Source organism: Coregonus clupeaformis, unplaced genomic scaffold, assembly GCF_020615455.1.
Source record: "Coregonus clupeaformis isolate EN_2021a unplaced genomic scaffold, ASM2061545v1 scaf1604, whole genome shotgun sequence".
NCBI lineage: Eukaryota > Metazoa > Chordata > Actinopteri > Salmoniformes > Salmonidae > Coregonus > Coregonus clupeaformis.
The window spans coordinates 23,308-46,515 of NW_025535058.1; the positions used below are offsets into that span (position 1 = coordinate 23,308).

The 23,208-nt window shown below is 45.3% G+C and overlaps 1 protein-coding gene across 2 annotated transcripts; it reads left to right on the plus strand.

Annotated features, from left to right (window-relative positions):
• The first annotated feature begins 1,546 nt into the window (after window positions 1-1,546).
• LOC121550933 (trinucleotide repeat-containing gene 6B protein-like) lies at window positions 1,547-22,687 on the plus strand. 2 transcript variants are annotated; one of them, XM_041863385.2, is made up of 21 exons: window positions 1,547-1,844; window positions 3,458-3,545; window positions 3,820-3,841; window positions 4,031-4,390; window positions 4,534-7,242; window positions 7,329-7,484; window positions 7,580-7,764; window positions 7,888-7,950; window positions 14,321-14,479; window positions 14,731-14,859; window positions 15,103-15,255; window positions 15,486-15,596; window positions 15,797-15,995; window positions 16,324-16,479; window positions 16,623-16,790; window positions 16,917-17,060; window positions 19,193-19,285; window positions 19,442-19,657; window positions 19,862-19,932; window positions 20,404-20,543; window positions 20,897-22,687. In XM_041863385.2, exons 2-21 carry the CDS (start codon window positions 3,489-3,491, stop codon window positions 21,456-21,458), a joined length of 5,853 nt encoding a protein of 1,950 aa, XP_041719319.2. In that variant the 5' UTR covers window positions 1,547-1,844; window positions 3,458-3,488; the 3' UTR covers window positions 21,459-22,687. The 2 variants fall into 2 exon arrangements, with proteins under 2 accessions (XP_041719319.2, XP_041719320.2); XM_041863386.2 differs by lacking the exon at window positions 1,547-1,844 and adding an exon at window positions 3,086-3,172.
• The last annotated feature ends 521 nt before the right edge of the window (window positions 22,688-23,208 follow it).

Consider the following 23,208-nt stretch of genomic DNA (forward strand, 5'->3'; position numbering starts at 1 on the left):
CCACAGGTAACTTCTACAAAGCTGTGAACAATCTGAGAGACAATGTAAGGAGGTCCTTCTATGCCATCAAAAGGAACATAAAATTTGACATACCAATTAGGATCTGGCTAAAAATACTTGAATCAGTTATAGAACCCATTGCCCTTTATGGTTGTGAGGTCTGGGGTCCGCTCACCAACCAAGAATTCACAAAATGGGACAAACACCAAATTGAGACTGCATGCAGAATTCTGCAAGAATATCCTCCGTGTACAACGTAAAACACCAAATAATGCATGCAGAGCAGAAGTAGGCCGATACCCGCTAATGATCAAAATCCAGAAAAGAGCCGTTAAATTCTACAACCACCTAAAAGGAAGCAATTCCCAAACCTTCCATAACAAAGCCATCACCTACAGAGAAATGAACCTGGAGAAGAGCCCCCAAAGCCAGCTGGTCCTAGGGCTCTGTTCACAAACACAAACAGACCCCACAGAGCCCCAGGACAGCAACACAATTAGACCCAACCAAATCATGAGAAAACAAAAAGATAATTACTTGACACATTGGAAAGAATTTACAAAAAAACAGAGCAAACTAGAATGCTATTTGTCCCTAAACAGGGAGTACACAGTGGCAGAATACCTGACCACTGTGACTGACCCAAAATTAAGGACATCTTTAATTATGTACAGACTCAGTGAGCATAGCCTTGCTATTGAGAAAGGCTGCCGAAGGCAGACTTGGCTCTCAAGAGAAGACAGGCTATGTGCACACTGCCCACAAAATGAGGTGGAAACTGAGCTGCACTTCCTAACTTCCTGCCAAATGTATGACCATATTAGAGACATATATTTCCCTCAGATTACACAGACCCACAAATAATTCGAAAACAAATCCAATTTTGATAAACTCCCATATCTATTGGGTGAAATACCACAGTGTGCAATCACATCAGCAAGATTAGTGACCTGTTGCCACAAGAAACCAGTGAAGAACAAACACCATTGTAAATACAACCTATATTTATGTTTATTTATTTTCCCTTTTGTACTTTAACTATTTGCACATCATTACAACACTGTATATAGACATATGACATTTGAAATGTCTTTATTATTTTGGAACTTTTGTGAGTGTAATGTTTACTTTTAATTCTTTAGTGTTTATTTCACTTTTGTTTATTATCTATTTCACTTGCTTTGGCAATGTAAACACATGTTTCCCATGCCAATAAAAGCCCCTTAAATTGAAATTGAATTGAAGAGGGAATGCATTGATTATACTTATTCTCATTCAGGAGCTGAATGTAAATCAAAGATGAGAACGGACTAGGTTTTTGAATCGTTTTTTTTGTGCAATATCTAAGTTCACTGAGTTACGGCAGAGGTAGTTCAGTTTCCACTGTCTAGCTATGGCGCTGTACTGTTGCTTTGGCTTACAACTTTGTGTCATCTCTGATAACACTCTGGCTAATTGGATGTAAATGACGTCACGCCTGGGAGAGAATACGCCCCCTTGCTGCAGAGTGCAGATATGCATCCAGCCCCCCCATCCCTCCCTCTGGTCAACAACACAGCTGCACAGAGAAGCAAAATGGCCGATAGTAAACTAACCGATCTCACAGCGCTTTGCAACCACCAAGAGGTTATGCATGTGTAGTTTACAGCGAAAACTACAGTCGTCCGAAAGGTTATACGTTAACTGAATATGGCTATTATGAACATTTCGCCTTTTGGTGATGTTATTTTTTATTCGGTTTAGCCTTGAAAGCCTCGAACTACCGTTAGATTGCTAAGCTAGCGTTAGCTAACTAGGTCTGCAAGAATTTCATAAAGTACTTTATGTTGTGTGTGATTCCTGAGGTGAGTAACTAAAACATTTCACACTTTGTAACATTATGTTGTTTATTACAGAGTTGTAAAATATGTGTGCTATTGGGTTTTTTCTTACCTTGTTACGTTTCATACGTTATAAGCGACAGCTAGTTAGCGTTAGCCATCTAGCTAGCTACAGAGAACGTCACCGAAGTTTTATCGTAGCTTCTTTGGCCTTGTCAGTCACTTCAGTCCAGAAATGACAGTTGATTGTACAGACAAGTTATGCTATGAAGCAGTATTGTTGTCTAGTGTGTATGCATGAATTATTTGAGAAACTCAATCAATTCAATTAAAAAATTGCACAACTATTTTCGTTAGGCACGGAGTTCTCAGCTAGGTAACTGTACATATGTGTAGCCGATGTAATGTATGGGTATTTTTTATTTATTATATTTTGTATTTGTTGTTATTTTTATGCATGGCGCTTAGCTATGGGAGCTGGTTAGCAAGCCAGTTGTACGTCGTGTTCCCCAGTTACATGGCTTTACCTTTTTGGAGCGGTAGTTAACGACGTCAAAGTCGCTCGCACGAAAGCGCTATCTTACAGCTAGTTTATGTCTATTATTTTGACGATTTAGCTAGCTAGGTTAACACACTTTTGGGTCGTTGCGTGACTTTATTCACGGGGAGTCTGTTTCGTCCGTTTTTCAAGTCCACCGCTACCGGGTGTCCAGCTTGGGGCTTCTCTGTACTCGAGCTCGAGGCTGGAATAGGCCTTTGCAAACGTCAGAGCGAGACCCCCAGTCAAGCTTCTACTAGCTAGCTAGCTGATTTGTATTAAGTGGCACTAGCTAGCATAGCTAATGTAGCTAGCTATTATGGGAATTCTTTTTTTATTAAATGCTGCTTTAGATCCACATATAACATGGTTTAACTAGTCAATAAATAGCTAGTTTTTACTCTAACATTAGATTGTTAGCTAATTATTTTTCTCTGACAAACTTGACTGCTGTCCTTAAATTGTATTTACAGACTAGACTACTACTTCGCAATTTGGACAAGCTCTTGTTCAAATTGCCAAAATGCCTTCCATAGCGCGAACTTGCTTTGTTTTTGTTTCCCATACATACACTCAAAAGACCCCACATTTTCAGCTTACTAGCGTTTTCAGTGGAGCGCTTTTGTAAAGCTGAGTCAAACGGGGGTCTAAAACTAAATGCCACCCCGTGACACCTGACCTATCTAGCCAACTAGCTCGCTCTATCCTGCACACACTCACCTTCTCGCCATATCTACTAGCTCGCTAGGCCTTGGCCTACGTGATAATTACATATTTCTACTAGCAAACGGGTTCTCTTTTATCGACCAGTCAGGTACTGCCCAGTCTTACATTGCCTCTCTGTTGGTGTGCATGTGTTGCATGTTGGTTGGAGTTGTAATCGTTTGCTTTCAGATGAATAATTCAGGGTGGCTACCACAGACTTTTGCCAAGGTTGTCTGCTTATTACTATAGTTCTGACATTAACTAATTGTGTAAGAGTTCATTTTGATAAACTGTTGATAAAACGTTTTTAGGCAAGTTGCAGAAAATGTATTTAACTCGATGTTGATTCCTATTGCCCAATAGCAATGCCCACATCCATTTAAATGTGTTCCAGATAGGAGAATCAGGAAAGGGAACAGCCGTTCATGGAAGACAAGAAAAAGAAGAAAGAGGATAAAAAGAAAAGGGAAGCTTCCCAGAAGGTACATGATATAATATCAACTTTTCATCTGGAAATTAGGCCTACATAATTCAGAGTGCTCTGGTATGTTACTCAAAACAGAATTATTTGATCCAGTTCCATGGCCCATTGAAAGTCAGAGCCACACTGTTCCGGCTGTGTTCTAGTTGAAGTCGTGACGGCAATAATTATTTACTTGGCCTGCACTCCATAGGTGCTTGTGGTATTAGCGCTTGACATTCATTACGATAATCTGTGGGCTGTTTCATGGCACTGACAGTCTTCTGTACTTTCAGGTGACTGAACAAAAAGTCAAAGGTATGTTTTTGTTGTATGTAGTCCTGTATATACAGCATTTGTAACACCCCTTCCTTTCATCAACCAAGATAATGATGAGAGGAAATATTCAAGTTAAATTATGTAGCATAGCATTATGATTAGGATGCATTCCAATGTTGAGCAGCTTTGACTTTATTGACTTGGTTCATTCTTTTCATTTTCCTTAAGTGCCAGAATCAACTAAGCCCTCCTCCACGCAGTCACTAGCCACTCCTGGCTCTGTGTCTCCCAGCCCTGGCCCCGCTCCACCATCGTCCCCCTGCCCTGCAGCTGGGTTCGTTGTTCCTCCGGGCGGGAACAATGCAAACCGGACGGCTGTGGCCAACGGACAGCCCCCCACCGGAACTCAGCGCTACATGCCCAGAGAGGTGCCCCCACGATTCCGCTGCCAGCAGGACCACAAAGTGCTTCTGAAGAGGGGCCAGCCACCACTGTCCTGCATGCTGCTGGGGGGAGGCAGCGGTAGGGGAGACACCCCCCCCCTTTCACAGGGAGAGGCCCCCAATGCAACCACATCTGGAGCCACAGGTGGGTCAACATTGAATTGAAAAAATGTGGTTTGGATCTGAAGTCGGCAGCAGAGTGAATATTCGTCCAAGTGTAATTAACATGCTGTTTTAAACCAAACACGGTCCTCAAGTTAACAAAGTATGTTTGCTCATTTTCTACAGATCCCAATCTGGGTTCACCTTCTCCTTCACCCCCTCACTCCTCACCCTCATCTTCAGTCGCTGCTTCTTCTACTTCAACTTATGCAAATTCCACATGGGGGGTGGGCTCTGGCAGCCAGCACCCCTCTCAGGGCTGGGAGAAGGTGATAGTGGATGGGAGTGACCTTGAGGAGTGGCCCAGCATTGTGGGTGGGGGCAGAGCGGGTACCGAGGGAGCAGAGCAGAATGGCCCCAACAACATCAGTGCCTCACGGAGTGACAAATGCACCCAACAGCAGCTGAGGCCAGGAGGAGCAGGAGCTGGGAGTTCAGACAGTCCCTCCCCACCCCACTCCTCCCCCTCGTCACTCACTGAATGTGTCCTGTCTGGTGTCGTGTGGGGCTCTTCCAGTCAGCCTGGAATGGGAGGGGCCGCGGCAGCAACAGCAGAGGGGCCAGTGCTCTACAATTCCAAAGTCTCCTCTCTTCCTGGGACTCAGGAGAGCCCTCTTAGTGTGAACAGTGGGATTCCTGGTGCCAACTTCAACCCTAATGCCAACCCTTCAGCCTGGCCTGCCCTTGTGCAGGATGGAACGACAGGGGTTGGTGCAGCTACCACCGAAGCTGTGCCCTCATCCATGACAACCTCCTTCTCTGCCAGTACCACACATACTCATCCACTCTCCTCTGTGAATCAAGCTATCCATCAGCACCAACTCCATGAAATGCCTGGCAGGGATGGAGAGCATCTTCATGGGGATTGGGGGGGCTTGGGGCCGGAGCTCGGAGCAGGACCAAATCAAGGAGGCAGAGATCTTGTGGACAGTGGGGTTGTTGGAGGGAGCGGGAATCTCTCTGCCTCTTCTTCCTCTTCATGGAGAGCCTTGCCTCCCTCCTCCTCTAACCTCAACACAGGTGCCTCTAAGACTGACGGGTGGGACAGAGAAGGGGGAGATGCAGCTCAGGGGCAGGAGGCAAACGTGTGGGACTTCGGCAGCCAAGGTGAGAAAGCAGGGTTGGCAGGAGATGAGGCATGGGTCAGGGGAAATGATGTTGGCTCAAATACCCCAGTGGTATCTCAGGGAGCATGGGATGGGGGTACAGAGGAGGGTTGGGGTGGTACACAGGGGTCGACAGGTGTCAGGGGTTCCAGCAACCCAGCAATAGGAAGTAGCGGTGGAGGCGGGAGCAGCAAGAGCAGCAGCAGTGGAGGTAGCGGAGGCGGTGGTGGCGGCATATCTCAGGACTCTGCCTCACCAACGTTTGCTACTATGACAAGAGCTTGGGACAATCAGAAAGGGGTTGATGCTGACGACGGAGTGGTGGGGGAATGGACAGGCCAAGGTGGCAGAAGAAGTGGAGGCCCCTCATCCTCCAGTGGAGGAGGGTCCAGGGCTGGGAGTCACAATCGGCACCAGGAGCATTCCCGCCACCGATCCAGCAACCCACCCCCCAACCCTGAAGTGGCCTTACAGAGCATGCTCAGCCGGCCGGACCTGGATCCCAGGGTGCTGTCCAACACCGGATGGGGGCAGACCCAGGTACAGCAGAATGTGGCCTGGGACCTGGATACAGGAGCAGCCAGTCGAAGTGAGGGAAGCAGTTCCCCTGCATTTCCATCTCAAGCCGTGAATTCTACTGGTCGGGCTTCTACTTACCCCGCAAGCAACAGCGCAATTACTGATCCATCTGCTGGGGCCCACATGCCTACTATGAACACTGGTCCTGGCCCTGTACCTTCAAGGGGTGGCTGGGATGACGAGCCAACCTGTGCTCCACCATCCAACATGCAGAATTCTGCTGCCTCTAGGACGCCAGTGGAAGATATTGATGGCAGCCAGGGAAAGACGAGTGGAGGCTGGGGCGACATCAGTACTTCAAAGAGCCAAGACAAAGGCTGGGGCAATGAGGAGCAGGAGGGGAGGGACCGCAGAGGGGGCGGTGGAAGTAACTGGAGAGATTTTGGAGAACAGGGTGGCGGAAGAGGGAGTGGCTGGGGAGGTGGTCAGGAGGAGAAAGGGACTGCAGGGGGTTGGAAAGAGATGGGTAGGGAGGGATGGGGACAAAGAGGGGGAGGGGGAGGCGACTGGACGCAGCGTGAACCCAAGACAGTCAGTGGAGGCTGGGGGGAAGGGAGGGGCAGAGGTGGAGGCAACACGGACAAGGGGTCTTGGGGTAACCTAGATGAGGGAGGCCCACAGAGGGGTTGGGGAGGTGGAGGTGACATGGGTGGCAAACCGCACCAGGACTGGAGCATGAAGCCGCATTCAGCACAGATACCAAACAGCCAAGCGGCAACACTGAAAGCCCCAAATCAACAGCAACACCAATCACAGACCCAACAGCCACCAGGAGGCTTAGGCAGGTCAGGAGGTCCTCCCACCCAGAATCAGAACCAAAGCTCAGGCTGGACTGCTGGCCCCATCCCTCAGATCCCCGTTGGGCCTGCTGAGGCTCCTGAGCCCAGCGGTTGGGAGGAGCCCTCCCCTCAGTCCATCAGCCGCAAGATGGAGATTGACGATGGCACTTCTGCCTGGGGCGATCCCACCTGCTACAACAGTAAGAATGTGAACCTGTGGGATAAAAACAGTGCCCCCTCTGGTCAGCCACCGCCACTTCAAGGCCATGCTCAACAGGGTCCACCAACATCCGTACAACAGCCACCACCAAGGAGACAGCCTGGGATCCCAGCTAACCGGGACTCAAACCCTGGCAATGAACCTGGAATGGGTAAGAGATGCCAGATTTTTCCTTCAATGGCCAAAAATGTGAATATCCGGCAGATTTTCTTAATCTGGTATTCTCTGTATTACTAGGCCCAGGTATGTGGGGAGGGGGTGGCAACCTCGCTGGACAATCTGTGGATAATGGCACCGCTTCCTGGGGGCAGACTTCTGATGCACCATCTGGCTGGGGAGACCCAGACGACTCAAGCAAAGCCGCTGGTTGGGGAAACCCCTCATCCAAATCTGGTGAGACACTTCAATGAGTTTTCATTGTAAGGCAAACGTGTTGTTGGTTGTTGCTCCTTAGGACATTGCATGACCCCCCTATGCATGTCCCATAGGCTCAAAGTCAGTGCAAGAGAGCTGGGGCAAAGGAGAGGGCCCTGTTCCAGCCTCTCGACACTCCAGCTGGGATGAGGAGGAGGACGTTGGTGGAGTTTGGAACAGCACAGGCTCCCAGGGCAGCAGCAACTACAACTCTGGTGGCTGGGGGCAAGGCCCCGGGGGAAGGCGAGGCAACCTCAAGGTATGTTGTGATTAGGGTCTGCTTGCTCAATTTTGTTTTTATGTCCTAATCTGTTGATCTATGAAAGATATCTTTCTGATTGAGGGATTATGTTTCGCTACATTGTGTGTTTGTTCCTTAAAGGGTGGAGGTGGAGACCACTGGATGAACCCCATGACACGACAATTCCAAAATATGGGACTCATGGTAAGCCCTTTTATGTCTCGGAAGAAAGGATGGTGATGATGCATTTTATCTGTTGAAGGGTAGGTAGCATAAACATAACCACATGTAACATATGGATTTGCATTAGAATACGCATCAAAAGTCCCAATGCAAAGTTTCACCTCAGTTTTTCTGTTTTTCAAGTTATTACATAAAACTGATCAGAATGCCGAAGTCATGCCGGAAAAAACATTTGAGGGGTGTGACATAATATGGAGGACCCGGCAAGGCAGCCTATTCCCTATAATGCAAACCTTCTGCCTATTGGCTACTTAGCTTATTCCAGCCTGTGTCGTTTTGTGCTCTTGTTGGAAGCAATCACTCTTCTATTGCTGACTACAAATGATCTATAACTGGGCTAATAACTCACTAACTAGCAAAGGATATGAACAAAATGTGGCAACATGCAGCTCTCGCTTGGATCTCAAAACAAGCCCATCTACTCATGACCGCTCATGCTGTAAACACAGTCCAGTTCAAAGTAAATGGCACAGATCTATATATGGCAATGGTCTATTTGCCTATAGAGCTACTGCAGTTCTGATTTATGTCGCACTGGTACGGGCTGAGTAGTGCGTGTCAATGCAATAGAATTCTACTCCAATGCGTTCTGCCTACAACAAAATCTCTTACATAGTTCGTTTTTGTTTTGGTATGTTGCATTGAAGCGGCTACTATTGCGTTGATTCGATCACAATTGCCACAGTAAAGGCAACATTAACCAATTAAAAACAGTACTGTAGCAATCAGGTTTGTGCAGTAAGCTATAGGCCCAATACATTATCACCACATATTAGCTTCGCTTGAATTGCCCTGCCATTGCATTGTTGTTTGGGACATTTTTGAGGTAGGCTGTATGAGCACACCGGTAATAGATCCGTTGTTGTATTACTTGAGGCACAGCTGAGTGAGCATACATTTAAATAATTAGCATTGACATTTTATTTTACTGGGCTGATGGTGCCTGCATCTGATGGTCAGTCTCAGCGGAGGGAGTGAGCAGCAGACTGAGGGTCCGCCGCTCAACGTCCCTCCGCTCTCCATTTCCTCCACTGACACTGACCAAAAAGGGACACCGTCTTCCAGCTGATGGCGAAACTGGAGTCGCACCGCATAATTGCACAAATTCATGTTACTCCTATGAACAGAGTGAAATATTCCTCGATATTAAAAACAACCTAAGCCGCTAAAAATAACGCAAGCCTACAGATACTTTCCTACTCATCCATTACTGCTGCAGTGCTTGTTGTAGAGCTGAGTGGAAATGGGAAGAACGCTCATTTTATGGCTTGTAAAAGTGTTGAATACAAAGTGTTGACAGCGCTGAGGTAAGAACTTAAATATGAACTCACTCATAAAAACAATCTCTTTTGCTGTATTCGTTGAGTCTCTCGCTAGTCATGGTTTTAAACGTTTTGAAATCTCACAGTATCAACTTTGCTGTAGTTTCCTTTTATGCCTGCTACGTTACTGTAGACACGGTCATCTGAGCCATCCGATTGGCCAGCGGTAGGCCTATAGTGCACTTGATTTGCTCTCTGGGCCCGCCGGGAAGGCTGAGTTTGTACCTTCAGACACATGAAATGGTTCAAAATGGCAACCGTTTGCCTACCCGGCGCGCTGACCAGCTGAATCGGGTGCACCTACCACCAACAGCCCGAGACGAAAAAACAAAACAAAAAAAAGGAACACAACGCTTTATCGTTGGGTCTTTTACAGAAATGTTTGGCGATCGACTAGTAATGCCTTGGCGATCGACCGGTTGGTGACCACTGCTCTAGAAAGTTGAGTGAAGTTCAGTCTCGTGCTTCTCTCTGTGGGCTGATATTTCTGCGCAGCAGTCCCGGGGGAGCTGTGCTGCAGTCTTGGAGGGAACATTGGTTAGCACTGCTTGAGTCAGCCAGTTGCTGTCAACACCTAGCTTACAGCTACATTAAAGTAAACCAAAGTTTTGGAAATACATAATGCCATCTAACCAGTTATCAAGTAATGTTAGCAGTATATGCAGTTCATAGCAAGCCAGTTTAAAAAGTTAGTAATTTTAGCCTGCTAGCTAGCCTAGCCGGCTAACTAGCCTAGCTAGCCAATCACCACGGCCGACATGGCTAAGTAGTAAGCCAGAGAACAACTAGTCTAGCACGGGGAGGAACCCACAGTACATGACAAAAAAGCCAGAGTGGAGACTTAACAGTTGACGGCTGAGTTAGCTATCAAAGAGACAAGGAGAGGACTTCAGAGGGAGAGTCCGCTAGCTAATCGAATAGCGATATAGTGAGGTAAATCTACATTGAATTTACACGGTTTATCTCATCACTGCTGACACTATGTACCGGTAGGAAATAGAGCAGAGATCATCAACTAGATTCAGCCGCGGGATGATTTATTTAATTTTTTTCTTGAGTGGATGGTCGGGGGGCCGGAACATAATTACAAATAATTTGTAGACTGCAAATTGACCACGATAAGCCCAAACCGATATAATGTTTGACTAAAACATAATCATTTCAAACCGTGCTTACATTTTTATACGATCACGTGTCTCTTTATTATGCGTGGGAATACTTGAACAGATTTCCAATTTTTTAAATCATTTGGAACTGTTTTACTGGTATTTTTTGTCTTATGTCCAACAATGAACAATACAAATATATATATATATATATATATATATATATATATATATATATATATATATATATATATATATATATATATATATATATATATATTTTTTTTTTATATATATATATATATATATATATAATATAACAAAAGTGGACACACCTACTCATTCAAGGGTTTTTCTTTATTTTTACTATTTTTTACATTGTAGAATAATAGTGAAGACATCAAAATTATGAAATAACACATATGGAATCATGTAGTAAACAAATGTTAAACAAATCAAAATATATTTGAGATTCTTCAAATAGCCACCCTTTGCCTTTGACAGCTTTGCACACTCTTGGCATTCTCTCAAGCAGTTTCACCTGGAATGCTTTTCCAACAGTTTTGAAGGAGTTCCCACATATGCTGAGCACTTGTTGGCTGCTTTTCCTTCACTCTGCGGTCCAACTCATACCAAACCATCTCAATTGGGTTGATGTCGGGTGATTGTGGAGGCCAGGTCATCTGATGCAGCACTCCATCACTCTCCTTCTTGGTAAAATAGCCCTTACACAGCCTGGAGGTGTGTTGGGTCATTGTCCTGTTGAAAAACAAATGATAGTCCCACTAAGCCCAAACCAGATGGGATGGCGTATCGCTGCGGAATGATGTGGTAGCCATGCTGGTTAAGCGTGCCTTGAATTCTAAATAAATCACAGTGTTACCAGCAAAGCACCCCCACAACATAACACCAGGGAAATACACATGCAGAGATCATCCGTTCACCCACATTGCGTCTCACAAAGACACGGTGGTTGGAACCAAAAATCTCAAATTTGGACTCCAGACCGAAGGACCCATTTCCACCGGTGTAATGTCCATTGCTCGTGTTTCTTGGCCCAAGCAGGTCTCTTCTTCTTATTTGTGTCCTTTAGTAGTGGTTTCTTTGCAGCAATTCGACCAGGAAGGCCTCATTCACACAGTCTCCTTTGAACAGTTGATGTGTATGTTACTTGAACACTGAAGCATTTGTTTTGGCTGCAATTTCTGAGGCTGGTAACTCTAATTAACTTATCCTCTGCAGCAGAGGTAACTCTGGGTCTTCCATTCCTGTAGCGGTCCTCATGAGAGCCAGTTTTATCATAGCGCTTGATGGTTTTTGCGACTGCATTTGAAGAAACGTTCAAAGTTCATAATTTTCCGTATTGACTGACCTTCATGTCTTAAAATAATGGACTGTCGTTTCTCTTTGCTTATTTGAGCTGTTCTTGCCAAAATATGGACTTAGTCTTTTACCAAATAGAGCTATCTTCTGTATACCCCCCTACCTTGTCACAACACAGCTGATTGGCTCAAACGCATTAAGAAGGAAAAAATTCCACAAATGAACTTTTAAGAAGGCACACCTGTTAATTGAAATGCATTACAGGTGACTACCTCGTGAAGCTGGTTGAGAGAATGCCAAGAGTGTGCAAAGCTGTCATCAAGGCAAAGGGTGGCTATTTGAAGAATCTCAAATATAAAACACTTTTTTTGTTAATACATGATTCCAGATGTGTTATTTCATAGTTTTGATGTCTTCACTATTATTCTACAATGTAGAAAATAAAGAAAAACCCTTGAATGAGTAGGTGTCCAAACTTTTGACTGGTACTGTGTGTGTGTGTGTGTATATTTCTCAGCAAAAAAAGAAACGTCCTCACTCTGTCAACTGCGTTTATTTTGTAAATATGTGTATGAACATAACAAGATTCAACGACTGAGACATAAACTGAACAAGTTCCACAGACATATGACTAACAGAAATGGAATAATGTGTCCCTGAACAAAGGGGGGGGGGGGGGTCAAAATCAAAAGTAACAGTCAGCATCTGGTGTGGCCACCAGCTGCATTAAGTACTGCAGTGCATCTCCTCCTCATGGACTGCACCAGATTTTGCCAGTTTTTGCTGTGAGATGTTTTTTTATTTTTTTATTTTTTTGGCATTTTGTTTATTTTATTTGTTTTTTTTTTAATCTTTATTTATTTTGTAAAAAAATTTTTTTGGGGGGGAATGGATCGGCTTAATATTGCATCTTCTATCAATGTAATTGTCTGCATCACTTCCAATCCCCCATGTTGCTGTGAGATGTTACCCCACTCTTCCACCAAGGCACCTGCAAGTTCCCTGACATTTCTGGGGGGAATGGCCCTAGCCCTCACCCTCCGATCCAACAGGTCCCAGACGTGCTCAATGAAATTGAGATCCGGGCTCTTCGCTGGCCATGGCAGAACACTGACATTCCTGTCTTGCAGGAAATCACGCACAGAACAAGCAGTATGGCTGGTGGCATTGTCATGCTGGAGGGTCATGTCAGGATGAGCCTGCAGGAAGGGTACCACATGAGGGAGGAGGATGTCATCCCTGTAACGCACAGCGTTGAGATTGCCTGCAATGACAACAAGCTCAGTCCGATGATGCTGTGACACACGGCCCCAGACCATGACTGACCCTCCACCTCCAAATCGATCCCGCTCCAGAGTACAGGCCTCGGTGTAACACTCATTCATTCGACGATAAATGCGAATCCGACCATCACCCCTGGTGAGACAAAATCGTGACTTGTCAGTGAAGAGCACTTTTTGCCAGTCATGTCTGGTCCAGCGACGGTGGGTTTGTGCCCATGGGTGACGTTGTTGCTAGTGATGTCTGGTGAGGATCTCCCTCACAACAGGCCTACAAGCCCTCAGTCCAGCCTCTCTTAGCCAATTGCGGACAGTCTGAGCACTGATGGAGGGATTGTGCGTTCCTGGTGTAACTCGGGCAGTTGTTGTTGCCATCCTGTACCTGTCCCACAGGTGTGATGTTCTGATGTACCGATCCTGTGCAGGTGGTGTTACACGTGGTCTGCCGCTGCGGGGGCGGCCAGCGGTCCGCCCGGCTCCCCTGTGGCGGGGTCTTGGGCGTCTCTCGGTAAGGAAGTTGGATGTTTTGGTCCTCGCCACATCTGCAGTCCTCACGCCTCCTTGCAGCACGACGAAGAGGAGGCATCTTTCTTTTGGTGTTTTTCAGAGTTCGTAGAAAGGCCTCTTTAGTGTCCTAAGTTTTCTTAACTGTGACCATAATTGCCTCTGTCTGTAAGCTGTTAGTGTCTTAACGATTGTTCCACAGGTGCATGTTCATTAATTGTTTATGGCTCATTGAACAATCATGGGAAACAGTGTTTAAACCCTTTACAGGGGAACCCTGAAATGGAGCTAGCAGGCTTCACAAATAACACTCGGCACAGCACCTGGTTTCAGTCAGTCTTATTCCGAATCCTGCCTTCCACTGGTTATACTAAGCCATCGAAGTCCTCCGGGGTGAAATGAGCACCGCATACAGTAGATTCCCATATTCCACCAAACACACAGGAGGAGAGGCGTTGCAGTTTTTTGCATGAATTTATGCGTTTTCTTCTTCGTGGATGTACTTAGTATCTCACCATGGTTTGGAATGTAATTACATGCTAGCATAGCTAGTAGCTAACATTAGCCAGCTGGAACTAGCTAGGTAGCACCGATTCTCCATATGATGTTGAGAAATGGGTAGTTCCGAAGATATATACTTAAATAAGTTAATAAATATGTTTTAAAAGCTAAAACATAACCATGTTTGTAGTTATAGTTAACCAGATCGTGACTACAACTAAGTTACTAAGTCTTTGACCACACTGTTGTTACTTTGGTGAGTAAAAACTCATGCTTCCTACTCTTTTTTTAATAGGGCGAGGACTTGAGTCTTGATAAAAAGCTGGAAGGAGATAAGAGAGGGATGAACGACTACAACGGTGAAATGCGGAGAGGAGGAAGAGGTGGAGGAGGCTACCGTATGCCCAGTTCCAAAGACATGGGGCCTGGAGACATGGGGCCTTACAGTGACAAGGTAAGAGAGTCATACTCCTGTCAAAGGGTTCAAGGTGTCCTTGAAGCTGTGCTAAGCAATGTTTGCATGGTCCGTCGATTGGCCTAGGTGGAGGAGGCTAGACATGTTGACGTTATCATTAGCTAGCCAGCTAACATCAACTAGCTTTTTCTGTCAACTAACTTTATAGATATTTTCCTTTTATCAGCTCTCACTGTTCCTTTTTGTAATTTCATATTTAACTGTACTCTTCTGTATATCCATTATTCCAGATGGGTGGTCATGGTGTATTTGGTGGCAGCGGTGGGATGCCTCGGGGAATGCACCAGCCTGGGATGCATCCCATGAACCCCTCCCAAGGGTTACGCGGACAAGTGCCTCATCAATTCTTGTCTGCTCAGGTGCGTTACCTGTGTACCTCATGAATATTAATGTTGTTTATTTTGAAAGTTGTTCCACGTTGGGTATGAGCAAGTGCTCTAACAGTCAAGAACAATATTTTCTAGCTTGTCCTTCTTAGATCACCATTTTTGGAATATTGGCCAGGTTGTCTATCAAAACTCTGCATTCTATATCCAAGAGAGCATTTTTCTTTATCCAGTGTCCACAATGTTGATGCTTAATTTTTTTATTTCACGTTGCAGGTGCCAGGCCCTATGCTAAAGCAGGTTCCCTCTCCTGGCAGCAGTGTTGGAGGAGTTGGAGGTGTCGGCGGAGGGGTGTTCCCACCTCAGCTCTCCCCACAGCAACTTGCCGTGCTTAGTAACATTTACCCCCATGTGCAGCAGTTCCACCTGGTAAATATAGTCTCTGCCTCGGTGTTGTGATTCAGGCTGTCTGTGCAATCAGCACCATTTATCACAATTTTCCAAATTGCTCAGTAATTCCTTCTGACTTTAATGAATCTTGATTGGATATCAAGTAATTGCCACTGTAAAACGGCTACCACACTGTCTCTCTCAGTGGAATAGAATAGTCAAACTACTTACAATGCCTGCCAACCCCCATACCTTCCTCCACCCCCCAGGCTTGTCAGCTCCTCCTGCAGCAGCAGCAGCAACAGCAGCAGCAGCTTATGCAGAACCAGAGGAAGTTCCCCCAGCCCCAGCCTATACGCCAGCAGCCTGATCCACAGCAGGTACTGAACGTCCCATAGTAGTGTAGGGCCTTATCACTATACACATAGCAGTTCAGACTAATTTAAATATTAGATGCAATAGTTGTGCTAGACTTTCAGCATGTAGTAGCTTGCTAACCAGCTTGTCTTTAGTCTCTTGATGCAGTGTTTTGTTTGTGTATGTAGTTTTCAATCTTTTCTCTTTCCCTATGTCTCCATAGCTGGCTAGAATCATGGCTATTCTGCAACAACAGAGACAGCAACAACAGGGAGTGGTAGGCGGCGGCAGTGGGAGCTCTAAACTGTCCCCATCTCATCTTGGAGGGGCACCAAAACAGCCGATGGCAGACTCCATGCCCCACCCTGGTATGGGTGGGCCCTTGTCAGATCTTCATGCCAAAACACAGGGGATGTACTCTGGTAAGTTGCTTAGGTTTGGGCTTCGTTATTATCTCTCCAACATCTCAGTCCAATCTCTCAGTTTAGAGCAGTCTGCTCAGTATGAGGTCAAAGGCAAGGCATCACTAAATCATATCCAACTAATTTGTGTAAACAGTAGCTCATATATCACTGTTGCCGTGATGAAAGTCTTTCATTGAAATCACCTAGTCCCTATTCCGTGGTGTTCGATTTCAGGGGGATTACACTGGCCCAAGTTTTATCAACACAGCCATCACCTTTGCTCATGACTGCATTGAATGAACCATCAGGCTGTGACATCTGACCATGTTTTTTCCCGGTATCTCAGGGCTTGCTCCCGGAGGCAATCTGTCTGGGCTGGAGCTGGGCTCCATGGTGGGGGGGGTGAAGGATGGAGGAGGAGGGCAGCAGTCCCGCTTCAAATGGATGATGGAGGGTCACTCTCCGGCCCCCTCTCCCCCAGATACATCCCAACACAAGAATGGTGAGTCATTAAAATCCAATGGCTTGCTATTGAGATACTATTGACATGAATAATCATACCAATATAAAGCCATAAAAGGAAATGACATGTCAAACTGACCAAAATGATTTGTATTTCTGTTTTTGTCTTGTGTGCTATTGCAGGTCCTTTACCCATGCCCATGAAAGTTCGAGGGGGCTCCCCATATTCACAGTATGAGTTGCTTGGGGTTGATGGTTTGGGAATGCCCCCTCAGGGCCCCTCTGACAACTGGCACCGTACCCCTGGAAGCAAGATGGGCACCATGACTGGGACATCCAGCTGGCCCCCAGGTAACTTGCTTTCAGTACCCCAAGTGCCCAATGCACAATTTAAATGCACATATGAAACATTGCAGTAGCAAAGAATGTCAATATTGCCAAGCTCACTAGTCTTTCCTGTGGTTTCTGCGGTGACAGAGTTCCAGCCCGGAGTGCCCTGGAAAGGAATCCAGAGTGCCGACCCGGAGTCTGACCCTTACATGACCCCTAGCAGTGTGCTGGGCTCCCCTGGACCCTCCAGCCTCAGCGACTCTGACCACCAGTTACTGCGAGACAACACAGGTACTCACTGTGTAATCACTGCTTCTGTATAAGTATTGAATGAGATTAAACCTATTGGCACACCTAGGGCTGTTGCGGTGAATGTATTACCGCCACACCGGCGGTCATGAAGGCAGTCAAATTCCACGTGACCGTTTAGTCACGGTAATTAGGCTTCACCAAGCTCTGATGCTGCTGATGGTCATTAGTAGCCTACCAAACTTGCTAATTACCTGGTACTCAGCACTCTATTGTCCCTGGAATCACTCTGACATCAATGCAAATAATTTCGAAAATCTAATCAAACACTTCATGAGAGCCCATGAGCTCATGTTGCGCAACATTTCAATTGGCTATGCAATTGCGTGAGAAAATAGAGGAGGATCAGCTTTCTATAGGTTAGGCCTACTATATTTATTTCTCAACTTTCCAAATATTACGCACATTGCTTATATTTACAACAGGAGTATAGCCTACCTGGCTGGCATGAAAATAAACCACGGGGAAAAGCATCCTCCATTCGCTATTTAAGTGCATAGATGACATGTATTATTTCTCGCTGCCCCTGTTTCGATACAGGTGTATGATAATGGTCCATTCTAAATCAAAACGAATTTCACAAATTATATGATTTATTATATGTAAAGACAAGATTAAATCAAGAATAGTCTGATGGGTGACAATATTAGCCTATCACTTGTGAATTATATATTATCACCTGTGAATGATAAGTGAATGCCCAGCATAAACAATGCCTTTTTTTTGCGACTTTTTCTAATCATAGTCGCACACCTCATGTAGCCTAGCTCATAGGCCTATATGTTTTAATAAGGTTTGTATCACAACTAAAGTTGCCAAATAACTTCTTTAAAATTAAGCACATTAATCCGCTTTACAAGGGGTGTAGAGCCTAACTGGCATACATAAGCAGCACGTGAGTTTCAAGATTGGGGAAGATAATTTTCCTCATAAAAATGCACCTTTTTATAATACAAGCATTACATAAATAATTGCATTTGCGGTCATTTTTGATAATGGTGTTTTTCCGCTATAGAATAGGTAGACTTTTGTACTATTGGGGATAGTAGATTGACATAGGCTAGTGCTTTTGGTGTTTGTTAGGCCTACTCATCTTGTTGGCTGACGAAAAGTAAATGAATATCTTCCAAGATCTTAAATATGCACCTCGAATTGGATAAGGATGCACGTGAAAGGCGCCCCCAATATGTCTGTCTTCACTTGTAGCCTGCAGAGAAGGACCCGATCATGTGATGTAATACGCAGCAATCTTCGGGAGAAGTGCACAACGCCACTGGCCGCAAAACAGATTAGGGATGCCATTACGGCCACACAAAGGGATGGAAATTCAAGGTATTATCAAGTGCTTGTCAAATTGTAAATGAGTGATCGATGTAGTGTGTATAGCCTGCGCAAAAAACCAAGCAGAGCTCATGCCGTTTCAAGTGATTTTTCAAATCATCATTAGTCGCTGGCCATGCAGCCTTACAATGTGTGGGGCACCTAAACATAAAGCTCCAACGCTTGTAGGACAACTAAAGTTACGTTAATAACTTAAGCATAGAGGAATACTCTATTTCTTTGCTAACCGCTCAACACAGGTGAATAGAATGTGCGCACTCAAATCGGTTGGAGAAAATATTCTTATTTATTCAGCTTTGTTAATGTATTATTCGTGATTTCATAAAATAATGAGGAATTTGGGTAAATCTTGTCTGCTAAATTAACTAGTGTAGCATAGCATTTGGCATAGCAGATCAGGACCTAACATAAGGACAACTCAGAGTATGCTATTGTTTCTGAAATAGACTAATTATTCATATCATGCTTCTTAGACTGACTAAAATAAGTAATGAAATTGTGACGGTGTAGGCAATATTACATGGATCTATTAGACTTTTTAAAATGTAGATATTCCAAAGGTCTGCATCAGTGGCTTGTAGGCTGTGTGTGGAAGCCAGGAGATGCTAAATGTGCTTATGTTAATTAACTGTCAATTACTGTGAGACCGACAGTTAATTGCTTGGTAATCACTGACTGACTAAATTTCGTGACCGCCACAGCCCTAGGCACGCCATATGTTGTATTGCAGTATTTCTTGACACATTCTCTCTCGCTCGCTCGCTCGCTCACAGGGCCAAACCCCTCCCTCAACACCTTGCTGCCTTCACCAGGTGCCTGGCCCTACAGTGCCTCAGACAGCCCCCTTGGCAATGCACACAGCACAGGTAGCGGCACTCTCTAATATATGAACAGCTTTAAAGTCTCATGTTTGAAAGAATGAGCTTCTAACCAAAGCTCTGTAAATTGATAATATATAAAAATTAGCTATATTTCCCTTGGTCATTTATTTGGTATGTTGAAAGTTGTGCTTGTTTCCTCAGCAAAGTACTCTGAGTACAAACCCAGCTGGCCCCCAGAGCCCATTGGACACAACAAGCCGTGGAAGACCAATCGCGTCAGCTCCCAGCTGCCACGCCCCCCTCCTGGACTGACCAGTCAGAAACAGGCCTTAACATCCCCATGGGGCAGCGGAGCCCCACGGTTGGCCAGGGGCTGGGGAGAGGGCGGAGCCAGTCAGGATTCAAGATTTGGGACAGGTAATATTATATCTCTGGAACAACCCTGTAGCGATTTTTATGTTTCCTGGCCAACTTGATACGGAACCATTTATAGCTGTTGGTTTTCAGAACTCATTGTAGTAAGATATTTATTAGATACCCATGTGTACACTCACTGGCTTTACAACAGAAAAAAGATTCAAAGAGTACCCTTTGTTTCTGACTGCCCTCTCTCCTCCGTAGGCTCAGCGTGGAGTGATGGTGTGGCCTCCAGAGGCAGCTGCTGGCTGCTGCTCAGCAACCTCACCCCTCAGGTACAGACAGGGAGAGAATTGATAAAGATGTTAGCACTAGCACCAATGAGTAGAAGGATGAGGGGGGGAAAGGGGGCCCGGGGATTATGTTATGGGTGATTCAGAATTTTATGTTTTCTGACCCATCATCGAAGCGGAATTTATCACAGCTGTTAAACAAAATGGCCATTGAGAGAGGTGGGCATGAATTTGAATACATTAAATAATAATTTCTTGTTCATCAGCATTCTCCTTTGGTGTATCTTATGCAAATGAGCTGGTATCATGCGTGACCCAAGTGTTATTGGATTGTGAAGTTGGCTGATCCATTTAATCAATTAAGGATTGCATGAATGGCTTTGGCATGAAAGGGCTGCTCAGGGAAAAACAGGATGGAAAATGTTTAATTCTACTGCCCGCCCTTTTACAGTCTCACACTTGCCCACCACAGACACACTGGTATCTCATTTTAAGTTTTCCGTTCCCGTACAGATAGATGGCTCCACACTACGGACTATCTGTATGCAGCACGGCCCCCTGCTGACCTTTCACCTCGGCCTGACTCAGGGCAGCGCCCTGATTCGCTACAGCACCCGTCAGGAAGCAGCAAAGGCCCAGAGTGCACTGCACATGTAGGCTACTACCCCTCGACACACTAACACACACCGGGCTGCTGCCTAGTGTCATGCTTAACGCCTTTAATAAAAGATGTACAAATGTGCTGAAATGTAATCTCCATGCAGCATGTTTTCAAAAGTAGTAATTGCTCGATTTTATCATTGCAATGATTAATATATTTGTTGCAGTCTTGAGCATTTTTTCATTTACGCACACAAAGTACTTTCTTTTTAAAAACAAGTCTTCTCAGATTATAATGCTGAATCAGAGCCTGATGACCATTCAGTTAATGTAAAATGTCTACTACTTCACCTGTTTACTAAAGGACACTAGACTAAGCCAATGGCCCTATTTTTGTTTTCTCCAGGTGCGTTCTGGGTAACACCACAATCCTGGCGGAGTTTGTGAGTGATGAGGAAGTGGCTCGCTATTTTGCACATTCCCAGGTTGGAGGGACGGAGGGGGCCAGCCCAGGGGCAGGGGCAGGGGCGGCCCAGGGCTCGTCAGGAACGCGCACAGCGGTGGGAAACAGCGGAGGGGGCTCCCCGGGGAGTGAACGAGCAGCAGCAGTAGGAGGAGGAGCAGGAAACAATTCGGGTGGAAACAGTGGGGGAGGAGGGGTTCTGGGTAGTGTGGGGCCTTCCAGCTCTGGCTGGCAAAGTTTGGATGGTACGGGCAGCTCTCCGGAGGCCACCTCAGCCCAAGGACCTGGGCTTGGTATTTTTGCTCAGTGGAGCGCCAACGGGGCTGGGAAGGGGGTAGGGGGTGGGGTGGAGGCAGGGAGGTCTGGGCTCTGGGGGGGTGTGACCCCAGGTTACTCCAGCAGCAGCCTGTGGGGTGCACCCCAAATGGAGGACAGGCACCAAATGGGCAGCCCAGCTGCCCTGTTGCCTGGTGACCTGCTGGGAGGAGGGGCTGACTCCATCTGACACACCTTCACATAAGTATATATTTAGACACACTGACACAACATACACTGGGAAACACACATAAATACATATAGAAATTACAATATATAACCACGTTTAACACAAGCAGAAATGTGAGACATGCTTACACACATTCTCATGGCCAGACTTAAGCTATTATATAAACAAATGCAGGGACTGTTAGATGTGTATAAGGCCTTTTTCCACAGATGAAGATTTCAACTGCTAGACTTGAACCTGAAAAATTAGTCTGTCAGTCTGAGAGACTGGCTGGATTGCATTGTGCTTAGTAGGTGATTTGATGACAGACTTACATGCACACACCAAATATTAACTAGCCTTCAGACAGATGGGCACTGTAACAGCATTACTCGCATCATATAGGAAAACTCTACGTGATGCAGGACAACCTGCAGTTTCCATTCATGTCCCTTATGGAGACTGAATCAAAACACATGCAAACACACTGCTCTGATTGATGACAGAACTGTATCTTACTGTGTATGTTAGTTTTCTGTTTGTATGGTTGTTTTATTTTGAAAAATGGAATACTGAAATGTAATTGTTCCTTTCAAATGCTGACCTCCTACTGTTGTTTTTCTCTCAATCACGTGTGTTACTGTTACTATGATAATTGTTGAAACTCTGGCAGTATGAGGCAACGTTGCATTTCTCAGAGAGTGGGATACTGTGTGTGGAATACTCAGTGTGTGTGTGTGTGTATGAGTGCGAATGAGACCAAGTGGGAAAAACCCCTGTGTGTGTGTGAGGATAATGTATGTGTGCATGTTACTGCCTGTCATGAGTAGTGTGCGAGGCTGCTTACAGAAGATCTAAAAGTATGTTTTGAGTGCATTCGGTATACTGCTGACTGTTCAAGAACATTGGCACTAATGCTTTGTTTTCTCATTTTAAGATTTTTTTGCAGACTGTCTTTTTTATCGTCCGAACTGCAATAATAAAAAATAACATTTTAATGACAAAGAGCTGAAGGCATATGTATTGAAAAAAGGACATGCCAAATCTTATCAAACTGTGGAGTGGTGGGGGGTTGTTTACAAGACACAGAAAATAGTTACCGTGTGTTTTTATGTTTTGTTGTGTATCGTTTTAAATTAAGACAGGCTTTAACACTCCTGTTCAGTGTTTCGTTTTGAGATTTTACAAAGGAAAATTTATTTAAACAAAAAGAACAAGATTAATAATAAAGATTAAAGTATTGGCTTCTACTTGTTTTGTGGTCATTGAGATTTGTCCATCTATACAGAATGGCCTCTTATCCACCGGTGTCTCAACACCTTTGACGCACAGGTTTCTGTGTCCACGTCACACAAACTCAAATAAGCCTGTGTCCACCTGCTCTGCCATCTTAACCAATCCTATTTACTGTACAAGCCACAGCCTGTAAGAAACCTGTGCTTCTCCAGTGATCTACCATGTTGTGGTACAATTAGTGTGACAGTATTGAGTATTATTTCAATCCTGTATGTGAAAAGCCAGACATGCAAAACCAGAGATGGGCAACTTTGATGGGGGTGGGGGCCACAAAAAATCTGAACTCATCATGAGGGGCTGCAGTGGCTTGTGGGTCTGAGTACCCACATCCACACCTGCAGTCAGAGCCGGCCCTAGCCTTTTGGGCACCTTAAGTGACATTTTGTTGCCCCCCCACCTTCCGAGCAAAACATTTTAGCGGCCCCCCTCTTGACATCGAAGAGAAAAATGATTAATTGTGCAGTTTCCTGCAATT